Source organism: Thunnus albacares, chromosome 23, assembly GCF_914725855.1.
Source record: "Thunnus albacares chromosome 23, fThuAlb1.1, whole genome shotgun sequence".
NCBI lineage: Eukaryota > Metazoa > Chordata > Actinopteri > Scombriformes > Scombridae > Thunnus > Thunnus albacares.
Genome location: NC_058128.1, coordinates 2,413,807 through 2,433,554, shown reverse-complemented (window position 1 = coordinate 2,433,554; position 19,748 = coordinate 2,413,807). Strand labels below are relative to the sequence as shown.

The following is a 19,748-nucleotide window of genomic DNA, read 5'->3' as shown; positions in this document are numbered from 1 at the left end:
ACCTTTTTAAGACTCACATTCCAAAGTCTTTGTTCGTCATGTGAGAGATCATACATGAACCAAAACTTACATGATCTGTGAAACCTGCAAAGAGATTAATGTCTGCTTTATCCTCCAGTGTGCGTATTGATGAGGTGTAGCGAAAACTGGGAGAATAATTACATTCCACAATTACATCAAATATATTTTACTAAATATTTAGGTCTCAAAATAATATCAGTAGCTACAAATCATCACTGGAATCATCTAATCTACTCTATTGTAATATTTTTTTTACTCCTGTGTTGTCTTCTGTCTCTGCCTGTCTTGCTTTTCTACTGACTCTCAAATTTTGTGGGAATCTTTCCATTCAATTGTGATATTTCTTATATAAAAGTGAAAAAGTTTGGTCAAAGGGTGGCAGTGGAAATGTCAGCTTGCCTACAACTCTGAGGACCCTGACAGTTCATTTTATAAGCAGCTATTAAGACATCAGTATCCTCAGTAGAGCTGCAACAATCAGTTGATTAATCCAGTATTTGATCGACAGAAAATCAATCAACAACTGCAGTATTTTGATGATCTCATTTCTGTACTTTTTCAATTAAAAATACCAAATATTCTCTGGTTCCAGCTTCCCAAATGTAAGGATTTGATTTCAGCTTTTTCACATTTTATTTATTTTTTTTAAATATTCATTCACTACATTAATAGATTAGTTGAGAACATAATCAGCAGATTAATCGCTAATGAAAACAATCATTAGTTCATTACTCTTGAGCACAGTTTTTTTTTGAACGAACAAAAACAAGAGGATCAAAAATGTAATCACTGACGACTTACCCGTCCCTTCTCCACGCATTGCGTCACCATGACGATGTTGTAGACGCCGTGCTCCCACACCATCCTCCAGAAGTCGTCCTTGGTGCCAGGCAGCGGGCCCTGGGTGGCGATGTACTCCCTCCGGTAGTTATTACCCTGCGGAGGAGGGGCGTCTGAGTGAGTATGTGTGTGTGTTGAGTGTGTATATATGTGTGTGTGTGTTGAGTGTATGAGTGTGTGTACATACAGGTATGTAGCTGGCGTTGATGTAGTCGGAGCAGGGGTCGTCCTCCAGGTACGACAGCTTCACTCTGGTAGAATCATCTAGAAAACAGAAAATCTAATTATCTTCTAAACCTAGCAGATATTATAAGTGTGAGAAGTCTTTTTTTATGAATAGGGTTTTAATGTAGTAGTTCACATCAAAGTTGTTTTTAAAGCTGTATAGATTATTTTAGCCACTTTGGGGGAAGAAGAACTCCACAACATCTGATTCATATTACTTTATAAAGGTTTTTATGGCTAATATGTTAGCAAACAGTTGCTTATTTCCACATCCAGCAGTGATGGAGCAACATTATCATTCATGTGAAGTCGTGTTTCTGTCCACCTGGTGAATATAAGTCCAATATTCACTCTCTTTTAGCTCTGTTTTTGGTCTCCATCAACTCCTGAGGGAAATATCTGTCTCTTTAGCTGCTAGATGCTGTACTTTCTTAACCAACTAGTCTCTAACTGTGTCTGTCAGCTGTTTGCTGCAGGGCAGGTAGTGTACAGTGGGTTTTCCATTAGTTGATGAACCAAAACTAGAAGCTAAAGGAGGCTGAAAACGTCTGTAAAGCTGCACAGTTTGTGATATATATTTGTGGGTTCTACAATATGAGCCACGAACCCTCTTTCACATTACTTACTGTCATTTGAAACATTGTTGAAATAAAAATATTTATTAGAGCAACTTTAATGCTTTGTGTAAGAGTAAAAAACAACAAATTTTAAAAATGAACAAGAATCAAGGTTTAACTTTTATGGTGTATTCACACCAAATGCAAAGTGTATTCTTCTTGTGGTGCCATTACATACAAAGTCAATGCAAAGACACTCAGCGACCAAGCAGCAACCTCTGGGGCTGTAAAATGAAGTCAATGCAGAAGTGCCAAAAACTGCAGTTCCTTGAACGACCACTTGAGGCTCCTAAAGTGAGTCAATCCCCATAGACCTCCATGTTAAAATGTCCAACTTTACAGCAGAAATAAACATGTTTACAGTCTGGTACAAAAAACGGTTTTGGTCTCTGTAGCTAATTTCCTCTTTCATGACAACTGTACGGGGGGTGAATTATTTTATAACTCACTCGTTTAAATTTTATTAAGCTGTAAAGTTCTGCATAATGAAGGACATGGCTGCTTTGAGTGACAGGTCCGCCAGCCGCTAGGTGGCTTGTTTCAGCCATTCGGCCCGCCTCTTTGCCCATTTTTGATTGGCTGGGAGTTAGGCAGCGTCACGCACTGCCAAGATGGCGACGGCCGGAGCGGCTCGCTTTGAGCTTCAAAACCGCTCTTCAGAAACCAACGAGTGACGTCACGGTGACTACGTCCATATTTTTATACAGTCTATGTCGGCGACGCGAATGACGATGTAAATTTGCGATATATGGATCATTCACATGAGGTGAAAATATTCAACTTGAGCAAAAAATTTGCGCGTATCACAGGACTCTGCAGAGTGTTGTGAGTGGAGAACCAGAGGGACGGAAACAGACAGCTGCTGAGCGCCAAGGAGCTTTTGTTTGTCCAATTAGTCGTCCAGAACCCAAAGATATTCAGTTTACAATGATATAAATCAGATCATTTGTGATTGATAAATAACCTGATTTATTAATCAACTCATCGTTTCAGCTCTACAGTGAACCTTTTGGTGGTTAAACCATGAAGGGCAGATTCCTCACAGGTAAACACTTACAGTTATTGTCTGAGTGCAACTGAAACCATTTAAACTTTTGTTACAAACTAACACCTGCATCATGACAAACAAAATGACACAAGGCTTTTTTTTTTTTTTTTAAATCACATTTAACAGTTTTTCTCTTTTATTGTTCAAAGTGAGAATATTTGTTGAAATGTTAAATGTATTTTCTTTGGGTCACAGCTGAACCTCTTCACATTTACAAAGTGAAAAACAATGATTCATTTTATTGTGTGTGTGTGTGTGTGTGGGTGTGTATGTGTGTGCACGTGTTCTGACAGTTAATTATAGAGCTACATGAATCACATTTTTCTGTTCGTATAGAAAATTGGCTTCAGTTACACATGACTGACACTTAATGACTTTATATGAACTGAGATACCGATTGACTCTAACAATAACACAAACACACACACACACACACTGATATCAACTGTTTAAATATAAATAATGTCATCACTTTCTGTAATGATCATGAAAATCTATTTGACCTGGTGTTGTAAACTCATGAGGGGAATATTAAGATTCTTGCAGAATCTATGACATTAATGACTGTTTTACCTTATATTATTGTCTAGTATTATACTCCATTTTACTTTTATACTTTTTTAACTATATGATTTTATTTGCTTCATTTCAACCGATAGACTGTATAAAAAAATTAACGTAGCCATCGTGACGTCACCCGACGGTTTGCGGACTCCCGTTTTGAAGCCTCGAGTTTGGCGTTTTGACCGTCGCCATCTTGGTTTTTTTTTTGGAGCCAGACGTGATGAGAAGTGACCATATTTGGACGAGAGCGTGGCGCTGGGGACGAGCTCCCCGGGGTCCGACTTGTGACTTGTCAATCTAAAGGTAGCCACGCCCTAAAGCACACGCTGCTTTATCGTCTATTTCAATCTAAATGAGATCATAATTTACGGAGGAAAGGAGGACGGAAGTGAAGTGAAAAGGAAGGAAGTAGGAGAAGAGGTCTCAAGCCTCATACTGGTACATCACTGTCACCATGGGAACAGGTGCAGTCTCATTAATTAAAGCTCTTAACGAATTCATTTGTTTTTCATTTCATTTAGGGACTCAATTTGACTCCATTTAAGCTGATTTTTATATTCTTTTTCTTTCTTGTATGTAATTTGTTGCTGCAGGGGAGAAAATTAAAGCCATTTAATCAAACGACACACACGGTGATGCATCAGTACTAACATGGCAGGATGTTGTTGTAGCGGTTCTTTCCTCGGTTCTCCGGCAGTCGGGCGACGTCCATCGTCTGGTTGCGGCCCACGTCCTTCAGATCCTGCACAGACACAGTATTTTCTTGTGAAATGAATGCACATTCTGTAAAAAAACTGTCACATCTCTTTCTCCACAACTTTAGAAGAGACTGCATCAGGGTTTTACTGGAAAATTTGTGTCGACGCATCACGTCGTAAACTAAAATTCTGATCTCTTTTGATGGGATTATCTCCCAGTCACACTAAAAAGTGTCACGATAAAATAGATATGTGGCGCTCAAAGTTTGGTGACCATCATCGGCACACGAGGTAAGTAATCACCCGGTTAGATATTTGATCTGACGTATCACTGCAACTATTACTGTTACAACAAGTGAGGCAAGATAAGAAAAAAGCTAAATAAATGTAGTTTAAAGTTGATTTAGATGTGGAAGGTCAGTCCACAATTTTCAAGTGTGTCTTAAAGCAGCAGTCAGGTGTCTGTAATCATTCCTCCTGTTCATACTGGATATTAAAAGATCCTTCAAATGTGTTTTCAATGGAAGTGATGGAGGCCAAAATCCACAGTGTGTCCACACAGTCATTTAAAAGTCTGTGTGAAGCTTCTATTCAGCTTCATCAGTCTGAGTTAGTCATATCAAGTGGATATTTGACACATTTACAGTCTTTTTAGCATCAAATTCCCTCTTTGTGTTTCCTCGGACAGTGTTTCCCTGTTGAGCTGCAGGTGGAAGTATAGTAACAAAAAGAGGGACTTTGGCACTAAAAAGACTGTAACGTTGAAAGATATCTACTTGATTTGACTCATTTGGACGCTGAAGCTTCATATTAGCTTCAGATAAACTTTTAAATACATTTTTTGCACAGAAGGAGGACTGTGGATTGGTATTTTGGATGGTACCCTGACTACTACTGTGTGCTATGGGCATCATTACATGATGCCATCGGGTTAATGGACTTTATTGGATTATTATTTTGATTAATCTTTTAGTCTATAAAATGTTAGACAATTTAAAAATAACCTCCATTTCTCAGAGCCTCAGGTCATGTAAATATATTAATTTACAATTATATTCAAACCGAGAAAACATTTGCTAGTCAGATATTCAACTCTGAAAACTGCTGTTGTGATCAGGCCCTTTAAGCGTCCCACTAGAGTCCACTCTCAGTTTACTACTGATATTAAAAACGTGTCGAAATGTCTCTTTTACCTCAAACTCCTCTGACAGCAGGTAGTTGGAGTCGGCCTGAAGTTTGTTCAGATGGGACTCGAAGTGACAGGCTTTGATAGGACTGCACAGATACAGACAGACATATCACGTTAACCGTCACATTTCAAGATTTACAAAAAAACAATCCAACAATTCTGACTATTTATCAGCTTTGAAACTTCCTTGTCAGTTAAAACTCGATGCAAAATAAAGAGACTCTTACCTGGTGACTCGACGGTTACTGCAACACAAAGACAGACAGTCAGTTATTATTGTTGTACATATACAGGCAAATATGAGTCTGTTATCACACAGTTAGAGGCAGTTGGTGGTTAATTAAATATTTAATCAATATATCTGAAGAAAAACATGATATTCATCAGTCAGCAATCTGAACTGATACCAGAAGTAGGTCACACCAATAACTTGAGAGCAGATATTTAATAAATACATACTTGTCATAATTCTCAAACATCGGAGGAGCTTATTTAATCAATGTCCAATCCTGTTATAACGATAACTATTATCCATTCCTGCTATTAATAAAGCACAAATTAATTGTCAAACTGACACTTAATGAGCTGCGCTGAGCATACAAACACACTCAGAGTAATTAACAGCTGCTGTGACTGTGGCGGGTGAATGATGAGGTAATCAGAGAGAGAGAGAGACTTTATTGGAAACTAATACTTCACACACTCACATATTGGACGTAGGAGGTATTGGAAACTAATCTCTCTCTGTGTCTGTCTCTCTCTCTCTCTCTCTCTCTCTCTCACGTATACTGAAGAAAAATAAATAGAGCCACACACACACTTACCTCCTGACACCCATATATATCCCTGAAGCCGGCACCTCTTTCCACATACTCATCCTCACCACCGGGTTCTCCTGTACAGCCCTACACACACACACACACATATATAAATAAGACAATATATACACATAACAAACTGCAGACAGCATCTTACAACAACATTTAGTGTTAGTTTTCCTCTTATGGAGAAAGTCAAACTGTTCATGACTCATAACAGGTCGTATGTTCAACATAAACCTGCATTAACTGATGGTAAGAACTCTGACATATCATCAGCTTTCCAGTTGACATGTTGAACTTGTTAGCAAACAGTTGCTTATTTCCACATCCAGCAGTTAAAACATGATCATCACATTGCTGATGTCAATAATTACTTGTGGGGTTCCTCAGGGTTCTATTCTTGATCTTTTGTAGTTTCAATCTAGTTAAAGCTGCTTGAAATGATGTTTTCTGTCCACTTGTTTTCAGCAGAATCACCTCTAAACATGACTTCTGTCATATTATCAGCTTATAGAGCAGTTGTGGCTAACATGTTAGCAAACAGTTGTTTATTTCCACATTTAGCAGTTACGGAGCAACATTATCATTCATGTGGAGTCGTGTTTCTGTCCAATATTCACTCTCTTTTAGCTCTGTTTTTACTCTCTACCAACTCCTGAGGGATATATCTGGCTCTTAAGCTGCTAAATGCTCCACTATGTTCACCAGCTAGTCTACAGCTAACTGTGTCTGTTTGCCGTTTGGTGCTGAGCAGGTAGTGTACAGCGGTTTTTGACAGCTTTTTCTCTGAAAACGACGCTATGAGACGCTGAGAGTGAACCAGAACAGTAAAGTTTCAGCCGGACAGATAAACAATGAGCTGAATGAAACTCACTATAAAGCTCCGTAAAGCCGAGAGGAGCTGCAGAGTCTCTGATAGATTCATCACTACGAGCCACAACCGACACACTGACACGTCACACATTGTTATAAAAATATTGATTATAGCCAAATCTGTTTTTTTTTTTTTTTTTTACATGTTTTCCTTTAAACTTTTCTTAAGATTTCCTTAAAAAACACAAATTATTGAACAAATTAAACCATCTGTCAACCCTCTGAAACTCCAGCATCGTATTCCTGAAGGAGCTGAGACGTTCTAGAAACAGAAAAGAAGAAAGGAGAAGCCTAAATAAAGTTAAAGTTACAAGTGTTTTTTATGATTGATTCATGATTCAATCATTTTTATTTTATGAATACTGTAAATATGATCAGCTGCTGTTGGCGCCGTCATTCCTGTTCCACATGTAGTTTTCCTGATCTGCTGTATTACAAAAACAACCTGACTGTTTATTAATTGGTCAGCTGATCTGACAGGACAGTAAACACACTGGATCAAAGGGGTTGTTGCCGTCCAGTAAAAAACGTCAGCAGAGGATACACCTGTGGCTCCTCGTCTCCTCCGAGGTGCATTTTATGGATTGAAAGATCCTCACTGATGTCGGAGGGAGAAGGATTTCCCAGTCAGAGCCGGAGGATGGAGGAGCGAGGACGGGAGGAAGCATAAATTAGCTGAATGAAAATCACCCTCTGTGGTTCTAAGCCAATGAATCTTTTAATGGGCCTAATTAACTCAATACTCTAAATGAACAGAGACTTATATGAACACAACTAAATGACTGGAGTGTTAATTAGAGGTGTTTGTAGCTCTACTTTTTAACTTCGGACACAGACAAAGACTTCCAAATATCAAACTGTTCCTTTAAGACCTGGTTCTGGGGTTAAGGTTAGAATAAGGTCTAGAGACTGAGGGTCCCCACAAGTACAGCAGTGCATACGTGTGTGTTTTTGTGTACTTACACTTTGCGTAGCCGCTGTCTGTAAACCAGCAGCGAGACGACGGCCACCATCATACCGATGAGGAACATCCCGGCGCTCAAACCCTCCACGACGCCACCTAGAGGCTCTGACGCAGAACGACACACATCAATAAACAGGTCGGTACAGGAAGTGTGTGTGTGTGTGTGTGTGTGAGGTGCTCACCTGCGTGCGTCCTGAGTGGTGTCGACAGGTGCGTGTCAGTGAAGAGTGGCTGAGGAAACTCTTTGTGGTTTTCATCAAACAGTCTGGTGAAAGCTCGTACACTCAGCCTACACACACACACACACACACACACACACACACACACACACACACACACACACACACACACACACACGTCATTAGTAATTCTAAATGAAGGGATTTGCTGCCTTGCTCGAAGGCGCTCCGTCAGGCTGCATATGTGTGTGTTTACCTGTAGGAGGTCTTGGGTTTCAGCGGTCCGTCGCAGAAACCGCCGTAGCTGTCACTCAGGTAGAGGTCGTCGTCATGGTAACGATCACAAGCCCCACCCAGCCGGTCTCCTCCTGCCCCCAGGTTCACCTCCACCACCTGATCAATTCATTGATTGATTGAATTGACACACAAAGTCGACACAAACATGTACAAATAAAACTCATGTCATAGTTTCTCTCAGTTTTTCTTCTTTTATTTTGTTCTGTATGAAGTAGAGCTGCAACTAACAATTATTTTCATTATCGATCAATCTGTTGATTGTTCTCTCAATTAATCAATCAGTCGTTTGGTCTATAAAATGTCAGAAAATGATCTGTATCCCAAAACGGACGATGCAACCTGCAGCGTCTTGTTTTGTCCAACCAACAATCCTCAACCCAAAATTTACTGTCATATAAACAAACCAGAAAATATTCACATGTTGACATGTTTTCTATTAAAAACAAAAAGAATCAAAACAATAAATTGATTATCAAAATAGTTGCCGGTTAATCAGCTCATCAATTTCTTCATTGGATCATTTTTTTGCAAATTAGTTAAAAGTTGATTAACTTGTTCATTTGTAGGAATTTTTCCCACATCAGTGTTCAGCATTAATTATGTCGTTAATGTTATATTTATATTATCAATATTATTATTGTAGTTTCTGATATTTAATCACTTTGTCGTACTTGTTGTGTTGATTGTGGTAGATTTAGTCATTACTGCTCTTGTCTGTTGATGCGTTCATAATTGTTTTAGTTTTATTAGCACTGCTGTTATCAGACTATTTGTATAAATAGAAATAAACAAATTAAATATATTAAACAAACACTATTAACTTTTTTTTTTCAAAATTGTTTCTACAATTATGATGTAATAAGTTTGTTTTATTTTCTATAATTTCCTTCCTGTTTGTCATCCTTGAGATGTTTTTGTTTTTGAATATCAGCTTATAATCGCAATAACAAACTACGAGTCATGTAACGGTATCTAGAGCACATTTACATTTGAGTGCTCTGTATAGTGCACAAAAAAAATGCACAATTACAATTTTTAGGAAGACAATGTGCTACAGAGAAGAGGTCGAAAAAAAATGTTTCTATACAAGAAAAAATGTTCTTGTATATTAAAACGTTACTCGACTTCCCTTATTGGTTCCATTAATGATCACATGACTACAAGCTTTTGTCATTACTGGTAATTATTTTAGACTGCTAATTAATATATATAAAGAAAAAAGTAAATTTATATCTACTTAATCCTCCAAACAGAAACCATTTGTATTTTCAAAATTCTGAACAAAAACCTAAATGTTTCCTTGAGTTACTGTCGTTTCCTGTGTTACCTGTCCGCCGGAGGTCTCGCTGTCCTGCGGGCAGCGGCTGGAGAAGTAGGCGGTTTGATAGGCTCTGACGGAGGAGTTGTTGATGTAGTCGCGGTAGGAGGGCAGAGGGTGGCGCTGCTCCGGCTGCAGGAGCTCATTGGCTGTCAGAAGAGACACGAACACGTCAAGAGGACGACATGAAAACGGCAACACTTAACGATGAAAGTCTAGACTTTGTTCTCTGGCTTAAATCTGTTTCTGTGATTTTAGAAGTGTATTTAGCAAATGTTTGGAACTTCCTGAGTATATCTGAGTTATTTAAAGTGATTTAAAACGTGTGTATGTACTGTCAGACTCGGCCACGATGACGGCAAAGTATCGCACGGCTCCGTTTGCGTCGCTGAACCAGGAGCAGTTGAAGCGGAACAAGATGGAGGATGAAGTGACCTTGGACGACCTCTCGCTGACACGCACACTGGGGGGCGGGACCGGCGGACCTGGGAGGACATGGGTTGGTTACACAGACTGTCAATCAAATAATAAAACAGCTTAAAATGTACTCTGTGTGTATAGAAATCTGTGTACTTTTATGTTCTTTTGTTTGTCCCTTTTTAAACTTATTTTTGTTGCTTGTTCGACTGTAAATTAATTTGCTCTAATTTCTGATATTTGTCTCGAGGAGCTTTCTTTGTTCTGCTTTTTGACAAAATATTGAATACAGGTAAGTTTTTTTGTTTTGTTTGTAAGTATGGAGGTTCATTTCTACCAAAAAATAGATGAAATATGTATAACAAAAATGAGAAAGGTCAAAATTTCAGCTTCCTATCTCATAATTACAACTGTATTATCTTAAATTTATAAAGTCTTACTGCTATTTCATAAGTTACGGAACCATCATAATTTTTTGCTTAGTATGTCAAAAGATAGACTAAAGTCAAAACTATGAGATAATAACTTTATAAGATATTAAGTCAAAATTAAGTCTTATGATTTACTATCAAATTTTCTTACCCAAGAACTTCAGTCACAGTTCTGACTTATTTTCTGTAATTTACAAATAAGAAGTTCATAATTATGAGAAACTAAGTTTAATTATTGAATTACTCCATATAATAATATAAATTATAATTTAAATATATTTTTAAATTATGAGATGGTGAATCATTTCTATCAGGCAAACTTTTCTTCATTTTTTGTATTTTTATTTTTCTCTCAACTCTGTGTTTTCTCCACTTTTCCATCATCTCCTTGTCTCTCTCTTATCTTGGGAAATGTCACAAATACATTTTCTTTAAAAAAAAACTTTTCGGGGGAGGGGGGGGGGATTTTTTTTTACTGTTTCTGTTTCCAGTCCAATTGTGTCAGGATGATTTATAATGCAGCAAAGAGAGAGAAAGAGGGAGAGAGAACGAGAGTTGAACAAAGAGAAGAAATAAAAAAGACTGTAAATCAGAAGGGAAAAAAGTTTTCAGACTGTGATTTTGGGTCACAGCGACTTTTTGAAAAAAGGGCAAAGAGTGAAAAATAAGAATCAAGTGACATCTCCTTATTTTGCCACTGTGAATACACTTAAAAAGTTCCTTTTATTCATTCTCTCTGTCTCGTACCAGAAGTTCAAACCTGACCTACTTATAACATGATTTATACTTTACTAAACATCAGTGGTGGAAAAATGTATTCAGATCCTTTACTACAGTAGAAGTACATAAGTGTTATGAGCTTGATGTAGTTAAAGTATTGCAGTAAAAGTACATAAGTATTATGAGTTTGATGTAGTTAAAGTATTGCAGTAAAAGTACATAAGTATTATGAGCTTGATGTAGTTAAAGTATTGCAGTAAAAGTACATAAGTATTATGAGCTTGATGTAGTTAAAGTATTGCAGTAAAAGTACATAAGTATTATGAGCTTGATGTAGTTAAAGTATTGCAGTAAAAGTAGTGGTTTGGTCCCTCTGACTGATATATTATTATATATGACATCATTAGATTATTAATAGTGAAGCATCAGTGTTAGAGCAGCATGTTACTGTTGTAGCTGCTGGAGGTGGAGCTAGTTTACACTACTTTATATACAGTTAGCTAGTTTAGTCCAGTGGTTCCCAACCTAGGGGTCGGGCCCCTCCAAAGGGTCAGCAGATAAATCTGAGGGGTGGTGAGATGATTAATGGGAGAGGAAAGAAGAAAAAACAAAGTTCTGATACACAAATCTGTTTTCAGTTTTTGGACTTTTTCCTCTAATCTTTGATTTTTGCTGAAATATTGAACATTTATTGAAGTAAAAGTAATTGTTTTGCAGAAATTCTTCCACTTAGACTGATACATTAATACTAAGCTGGAAGGATCTTTAAGAGTTTACACACAAACTTCATCCTGTTGTTCCCTCTGTCTCTGTCCCTGGTGAGCAGCCCTATTTAAAGAGACTTTTTATTTAAACAACCGACTCAACTACAGCACCTGAGGGGAGTGTGTGTGTGTGTGTGTGTGTGTGCGTGCGTGCGTGTGTGCACTCACGGTCTATCATGGTGACAGTGGTGTGTGTTGCAGGTGGGCTCATGTGTCCAGCCGACGACACTCTGACTGTCACCGAGTATTTCCGGTACGCCTCCAAGTGGTCCAGCGTTACCGCGGTGACACCCCCCGCCAGCTGCAGTGCCGAGGTCAGCTCCCCGTCGTCATGGCGGCGACACTCGACCTCGTAGGAGTCGAAGTCGGAGAGAGGAGGCGACCAGGAGCATGAGAGGGAGGAGGACGAGACAGGGAAGCAGTGGATGGACTTCAGAGGAGATGGACCTGGAGGAGGAGAGGAAACAAGGAGAGGAGGAGAGGAAACAAGGAGAGGAGGAGAGGAGGGCAGGAGAGGAAACAAAGAGAGGAGGGGAGGAAACAAGGAGAGGAGGAGAGGAAACGAGAGGAAACAAGGAGAGGAGGAGAGGAAACAAGGAGAGGAGGGGAGGAGGAGAGGAAACAAAGAGAGGAGGGGAGAGGAAACAAGGAGATAAGTAGGAGAGGAAGAAAGGAAAGAGGATGATAGGGTAGAAGGACATGAAAGGAGAAGAGAAAGAAAGTAAAAGAGAAGAGAAAGTGAGGAAGGAGATTGATGAGGAGAGGGGAAGGAAAGGTAAGCAGAAAAGGAGAGAGAAGGACATGAAAGGAGAGTGAAGGAGAAGACAAAAGGAAGGAGAATGGAAAGGAGAGGACAGGATGAGAGAAGAGGAAAGAAAAGAAAAGGAGGTGACCGAAGAGGAGAAAACGTCAGGAGATAAAGAAAGGGGAGGACGAGGAAGAGGAGATAAAGGAAAGTCAAAAGAAAAGAAGAAAGAAAGGAGTTACAGCAACAAAAGTTGAGTGTGTCTTTTCTTATTTTCCGCTCCGCTGACAGTGAACTAGTTTTTGCTGAGTCACAGTTTTATTACATTTCTATTTTCACATGAAGCTGGACTCACACAAACACACAGTGTGACACTACGCGTCTGTGAGCGATGAGTCCGCCGCTGTTAAAGGTAACGTCCCTGTTTTATTTGTCCTGATCAGATGATAAACGCAGCGTCTCTTTAAGGGAAGATGAATGAGTGTGAGAGAGAGAGAGAGAGGACACAAACAAGACGCTGGAGGAGAAACATTTTTCATTTTCTGGCTCGTGGCAGACTGATAAATCTGTACTTATTTATATAAAAACAACCGTCACCTCTTCATGGATTTAACCTAATCCCAACCGACGCAGTCTGGATACTTTTTGTATCCGTCTACAGCTGCAGTGATTAAAAGAAAATGAAATCAGCGACTATTTTGATCATCAGTTGTTCATTTCGGTCGTTTTTCAATCAGCATTTTTGGTTCCAGCTTCTCAAATGTGTCATACGTGACAATAAACTGAATATCTTAAGAAGTTCATTGATTAAGCAATTCATCAATTATTCAAGAAAATAATCAGATAATGTAAAGACTCATTAGTTGCAGCTCTATATCCGTCCCAAATCCCCAAAATTGCCCTGAGCTCAGTGTGTTCGGTACATTTAACCTATAATCTTTCAAAATAAAAGTTAAAATAGTAATTTATTGATTACGTCATGTTTTTTGTAACATGTATATTTTCATTTTCGTGCCTTTTGAGAAAATGAAGACTGTGATAATGAGTCGTGTGTTTATCACAGCTGTGAGCACTCAGCAGCTGTACTGAGCGAACCTGAAGAAGCTACAGGCGAAACACCTTGTTGGCTCTTAATAAAGTCACAGTAAAGTCATTACTGTGTTGATTTTCACCTGATATGTTCCTGCGACCGACCAGCACCTGACTGAAAATACTGGCTGTGCAGGACGAGTTCTGTCCTTTAGTCATTTATTACATTTTAAATCAAAAGTAATGAAACTGCTGATTCGTCTGACTAAAGGAACAAACGACATAAAAACGTTCTGTATTGTTCTTACTGTCAACAACGTGTTAATTCGTCTCTCAATAAACTTTACTGAAGACATGAATCTTTAACAGCTCACAAATATACAGTTTCATGTTTTAAAAAGGCTCAATAATTCACTAAAACAGGAGGAAATAGTGCGTTTTGTCTTGGGGACTACTTTCAGTGGCGGATGAATCCACATTTAGTGTTCTAGTGAACATCTAGTGAGTCAGTTCATCGTTGGTTTGTACAGGTGAGTGACAATAAGAAGATTAGAGAAAATCAGCAGCCTAATACTTTAAATAGTTATTATTTTGATTGTATTTTAGCGACTGTACTTCCTGTGTAATCTTCTTCTCTTTTGGAGAACATTTTAGAAATCTTGCACACTAAAATCAAACTGCTACCAAAGTTCTTGCTGCACAACAACGAGTTAGAGAGAATTCACCAAAATATCTTTTCTCCTCTGAGAGCGTGTCACCATCTATTTCTGGTAAACACTGCGTCACCTCTTCGGTTGACCTCAGCTGACAGAAACCAGGAGGCAACGGAGAGAAACTGGGTCAGTTTATACATATTTATGTGTGTTGAAGCCTTTGAGTTTTAATTCCTTTCTGGCGATCGGTTTTGATCCCTGCGGTCAGTCAGACACACAAACACACACAAAATGTGATTAAAAATGGATTCAGAGCCGGAGAGACAGACAGACGTGTGTGTTCTCCTTTCACATTCAGGACCTTTGTTACGTTGCCATCTAGTGGTCAGAAGGGAAAAACACATCATGTGTTCTTCCAACTTTGTGTCAACAGTTCATGTTTGTCTCTTTCCTGTTTTAGCTCTACAGTGTGTTTAACAGTCGTTTTTAACTTCCTACGTTTGTAGGATTATGACAGAAACACTATACCAGTCATCAGGCTGCTTGTTTTTTTTTTTTTTTTTTTTTTTTTTTTTAAATTTCAGGACAAGTTAGGCTGTTCAGAAACGACACAATGTTGCATGTCAGTATAACTAGATATGCTCCAGGAGACTTTTTATGGGGGAAAAAAGCTGAAAATATAAATGTAAATTTTGTAATTTTTCTTGTCTTAATCAGTAATTTTAAAGCTTTAGTTTAAAAGAGTTTTATTTGTTTTATTTTTTATCTATTTTATGTATAAGTCACCTATAACTTGTATCTCGGTGAGCATTAGTCTGCTGATCCATATTAACCGTCTTGTCAATCACCTGTAAAACCCTTTGAATTACATTCAGCTTGTATGAAAGATGCAACTGTATATAAATAAAATTTGATTGATTTTAAGAAGCTTGAAATCATCAAAGAGATCCATGAGATAGACAGAAAGACCTTTCTAATGATTTATATTATATCATAATGATATTAATGCATAATATGTATTTGTTGGAATAATCAACATTGCAGTTGTTTGATTTAATTTCATCCTTTTCTTTTTGTTTCGTGCTTCACATTTCCTCCAGTCATGCTTCATACGTAGATGTAATGCTGCCTGGCAACAATGTTTTTGTTTCTTTTGTTGTTATTGACGTAAAAAAACAGCATCTCAGCTCCACCTACTTGTCCTGACGCTCCTCTGGATTGGCTGACTCCTGACTGTGGGCCCGCCCCCGGCCCCGCTGACGGTCGTCACGGTGAAGTTGTACTGTCGCCCCGGAAACATCCCGCCCACGACGCGTCTGGTCAGGTGAGTCTGTGTGATTGACAGGCGGTCTGGAGGAGTCCACTGCAGGCTGAAGTTGTCGTAGTCTCCGGAGGCGGGACCAGACCACGACAGCTCTATCGTGTCATTGGTCGGGCCTTGTTTGACGGACAGGTGAGTGGGTGGCTCTGGTGCTATAAGGGGAAAAAAAATTATCTATTAATATAAAAACAAAAGTATCTTTAATTATAACAAAAGTCACTCTGCGTTTATCTGTTTTCTTACTGGTGCGTCCAAATGCTGAGATGTTACTGGTCAGCTCCCCGCTGTGTGTGATGACCTCAGCGCGGTACAGCCTACCAGGGGTCAGCCCGGGGAACATGTGACTCCTGTGCTCCGCCCCCAGCGTCTGAGTCCCGAGAGTGGCTCCAGAGACGTCGTACAATACCACCTTAAATCACACACACGCAAGGAAATGTACAAGATTTAGCACGAAGGACACAAAAACAGAAGAAAGAAAACGTCATTCAAACTTTTTTTTTTTCCCTGTGAACGTAAACACCGAGGCTGGTGAGGTTTATTTGTATTGTTGCAAAAAAAAAATTTCTGTCATGTTCAACCACCTCTCCCTCTTTCCAGGTGGTTTCCTATAATATTGTTTCATGTCCTGCTGTAGTTTGTCTGTTGCGGCCGGAAGGTTTGGAGCAGATCCAGACGGCATGAACAAAAAGTTTAAATGCTTTTTCCAGACAACAGCAGCGCTGTTAAAGGACGGGTTCACAATTTCTCAAGTGTGTCTTAAAACAACAGTCAGGAGCCAAAAATGAAATATCAGAGAGGATGAGGTCAACAAGTTAGAAGATGTATATTGGGAGTATTTTCATTGTAAATGTATTTGTAGGGTTATGTTTAGTCTAAAAAGCAGCGTGACTCTGTTTGTTTACCTCGTAGCGGCTCCAGCTTCCCTCTCCGTGCTGCCAGCTGACCGTCAGTCTGTCCGTCCGTCCTGAACTCTGAACCTGCAGCGACGAGATGGGAGACGGGACTGCAGAGCAGAGGGAGGGATGGAAAGATGGAAAAAAAAACATGATCATGATGAGCTAAGAAACTATTTAAAGGGTAAAAATACAAAAAGACATATAATACAGAAGATGGTGAAGAAGAGCAAAAGAGAAGATCAGATTAAGATTAAAATAAAATGAGGAATAAAAGAGGAAGAGGAGAGCAAAAAAAAGAAAATGATGATGTTAAGAAAAACAAAGAGGAAAAAGAAGATGAGAAATGTATGAAATCAAAGACGGAAGAAGAAGAGAACAAAAAGTGAACGAGAAAGAAAACAATCAGGATCATAAATGAGATGTTGAAAAGAAAGAAGATAAACAAGAATGAGGATTTGTGGGAAAAGAAGATGAAGAAAGAGAAGATGAATATATCAATAATTAATAATAATACGTAGACTGACCGGTTCTGGCGAGTACGGAGGAGTCGCTGTTCATGCCTCGGCTCCAGCTCACCACCTGCAGTCTGTACAGACTTCCTGCTCGCAGGCCGGAGAACACACAGCTGTCTGCAGCTGGACCGACCTTCTGCAGGTCCACTAACTCACCAGCAGCCTAAAACACACACACACGTTACAATATCACACTAACACAAACTGCAGCTGTAGTTAAAGATGAAGCAACGATACAAGAACCGTCTGGAAAACTGAAAAAAAAAGTCAAATATTTATGTTTGAAGTACAGAATCTGCCTTAAAGCAACTTTTATTTGGTTAAATCAGTGTCACATGGATCGTCAAAGCTCCACCCACCTGCTGATGATCCTTCCTGCTTCCCGCGGCGCCCTGTCTGTGATTGGCCGTCGCCTCCGCAACGCTGTAGAGCGACAGGTCGTAGATGTCGACGTGTCCGTCCGAGGGACGCCAAGAGAAGGAGAGAGAGGAGCAGTTGGACGCAGTGACTGTCAGATTGCTGACAGCAGCCGGACCTGAGAGAGACACAGAGGTTTGTTTGAAATAAAAGAATCCTGGAAAGATCAGTTAAGAGCCGGCGATGGTCGCACAATCCAAACAAACTTCGTCATAACTTTCCACCAAACTTCATTAAAGTTTTTACGATAAACCGTAAGTTCAGCTGAAGGTCAACAGAAGCACTGGAACCGAAAAATAATGTAACACACAAAGGTCTTTAAAGCAAAACTATGTAACTTTTAAATGTACATAAAGTTCATCCTCTCATAAATAAACAAGATTTATATATAAGCAACACTAATCATCGACTTCATCAATCCTAACATCTGTTTCTGGCCACTACATCTGATTTTTCGGGCACTTCTTTACAACCCTTTGGTGATTAAAGTCTGTGAGGTTTTACTGCTCAGGGACGACAGAACTGGGCCGTAAACTTCCATAAACTGAGGAGCACAAACCATAACATCACTTCCTTTATTGTCATGATAAACGCAAGAAATCCAACAGCAGAGTTCCAGAGAGACCTTTTCTTTAGTTACAGTAAAGACGGACACAGAGTCGTAAGGCTCTTCCTGTCTACATGTCCAAGTGTCTTTGAGCAAGATTCCCCCCCAAACCCCTGATATAACGTGTTGACTCACGTGTTTGTCCCTCTGCTGTGGCCTCCAGCGACGGGACGCCGCCGCTCAGTGTCACCACGCGGATGCGGTACCACTTCCCAGACGTCAGGCCGCCCAGCCGCTCGCTGCGACTCTCCACAGCGACCGACTGATTGGCCAGAACGACGCCAGCCTCGTCCAACAGCTGCAGGCTGTATCCATCGTACACGCCCACCGGCCTCTCCCAGGTGACGGTCAGGCTGTGGGTGGTGTGGTCGTTATCTGCCTGCAGGGCGGTGACTCTGGCCGGGGCTGGAAACACATGACAATCAACAATAATCAATATTCGTTCTCCTCAAACATGAATCTCTATATTTAAATCAATCCAATCGATCGAGCAGTCTCTCACCCGTCCTGCCGGTGGCTTTGTTGCTATTGGTCAGCTTCCCACTCAGCGATTGGACGGTGATGGTGTAGGCGTGGCCTGGGGTCAGATCCAGGAAGTCCAGGGAGGAGACGTGTTTGGGGACGGGACGAGTCTCGACCACGACGCCGTCCTAGAGACAGGAAGTGACAACAGAATATATCATCTATTATTACGTCCGTCACTGATTCCTCTAACATCTTTTATTAATGTTGTTGTTTGTTTACCTCACCATCTAGTTATATAATTGGTCCACGTTTCTTTACATGTAATCTCTATAAATAAACTGACTTGACGATATTGAATATTGAATAAATACTGAATGGTGCAGCCTGACGTACCGTAGAGGACAGCGAGACGATGTACATGTCCAGGTCTCCGTCTCCAGGCGTCCAGGAGACCACCAGCCCCCCCACAGAGTCCATCAGGTTCGGCCGAGGAGCCAGGTGGAGGTTTCCTACCGCACTGGGAACTGGAGAGGACAGAAACCAGGTGGAGGGGAATCTGGAGTCACCACAACTGGACTTTTTTGCAGAGTCAAAGTGTTAAACCTGATAGAGGAAGAATAACCGGTGGTCCTACCTGTCCGTCCCTCAATGAACTGAGGTCTCTGGTACGGACCGCTGAACGTCGACACCACAATCTTATAAAGCCGTCCTGGGGTCAGAGAGGTCAGTTGGTGATGTCGCACCTCGCTGCCCAACGTGACCGGAGGATAAACACGAGTGTCGTTGAAGAGCAGAGTGACCTGGAGACAAATAGTGAGATCATTAAAGAACAGGATCAAAACCTCACAGCTTTCATTAGCCAAACAGGAACAGTCCTGGAGTTATTAAGATCTAAAGGTTCATCCTCTGAGAGGCAGGAAGTCATATATATAATAGTCATAATATTTATTTTGTACTTGTGTAAGTGGAAATTATATTCTTTTGAGTCACCAAAGCCCAAAATATCCATAAAAACTTCAATATAGAGAAGTAGAGATAGTAGAAAGTACTCTGAAGAGTGTTTATTTATTTATTTATTTATGTGAAAATGTTGGAAATTGTCAGTTTAAACATGTAA

At 39.9% G+C, this 19,748-nt stretch overlaps 1 protein-coding gene and 1 long non-coding RNA gene across 2 annotated transcripts in view; one reads left to right on the top strand and one right to left on the bottom strand.

The window, feature by feature from the left end:
• The window catches only part of LOC122975241 (receptor-type tyrosine-protein phosphatase beta-like), a 44,261-nt gene that overhangs the window by 6,620 nt on the left and 17,893 nt on the right, over nt 1-19,748 (bottom strand). Inside the window, exons 15-35 of the mRNA XM_044343582.1 lie at nt 19,266-19,431; nt 19,025-19,155; nt 18,669-18,816; nt 18,302-18,571; nt 17,502-17,677; nt 17,155-17,305; nt 16,637-16,737; nt 15,978-16,143; nt 15,611-15,886; nt 12,155-12,433; nt 9,990-10,139; nt 9,664-9,803; nt 8,296-8,432; nt 8,043-8,149; nt 7,860-7,965; nt 6,027-6,107; nt 5,430-5,447; nt 5,207-5,288; nt 3,967-4,057; nt 1,049-1,125; nt 823-957 (exon numbers count right to left, since the gene is read on the bottom strand). Of these exons, the coding sequence (XP_044199517.1) occupies nt 823-957; nt 1,049-1,125; nt 3,967-4,057; nt 5,207-5,288; nt 5,430-5,447; nt 6,027-6,107; nt 7,860-7,965; nt 8,043-8,149; nt 8,296-8,432; nt 9,664-9,803; nt 9,990-10,139; nt 12,155-12,433; nt 15,611-15,886; nt 15,978-16,143; nt 16,637-16,737; nt 17,155-17,305; nt 17,502-17,677; nt 18,302-18,571; nt 18,669-18,816; nt 19,025-19,155; nt 19,266-19,431 (2,988 nt within the window). The remainder of the gene's footprint in view (nt 1-822; nt 958-1,048; nt 1,126-3,966; nt 4,058-5,206; nt 5,289-5,429; nt 5,448-6,026; nt 6,108-7,859; nt 7,966-8,042; nt 8,150-8,295; nt 8,433-9,663; nt 9,804-9,989; nt 10,140-12,154; nt 12,434-15,610; nt 15,887-15,977; nt 16,144-16,636; nt 16,738-17,154; nt 17,306-17,501; nt 17,678-18,301; nt 18,572-18,668; nt 18,817-19,024; nt 19,156-19,265; nt 19,432-19,748) is intronic.
• Nucleotides 2,354-10,106, top strand: LOC122975271. Its single transcript, XR_006400604.1, has 2 exons — nt 2,354-2,748; nt 9,996-10,106. It is a non-coding gene; the product is annotated as an uncharacterized LOC122975271 (long non-coding RNA).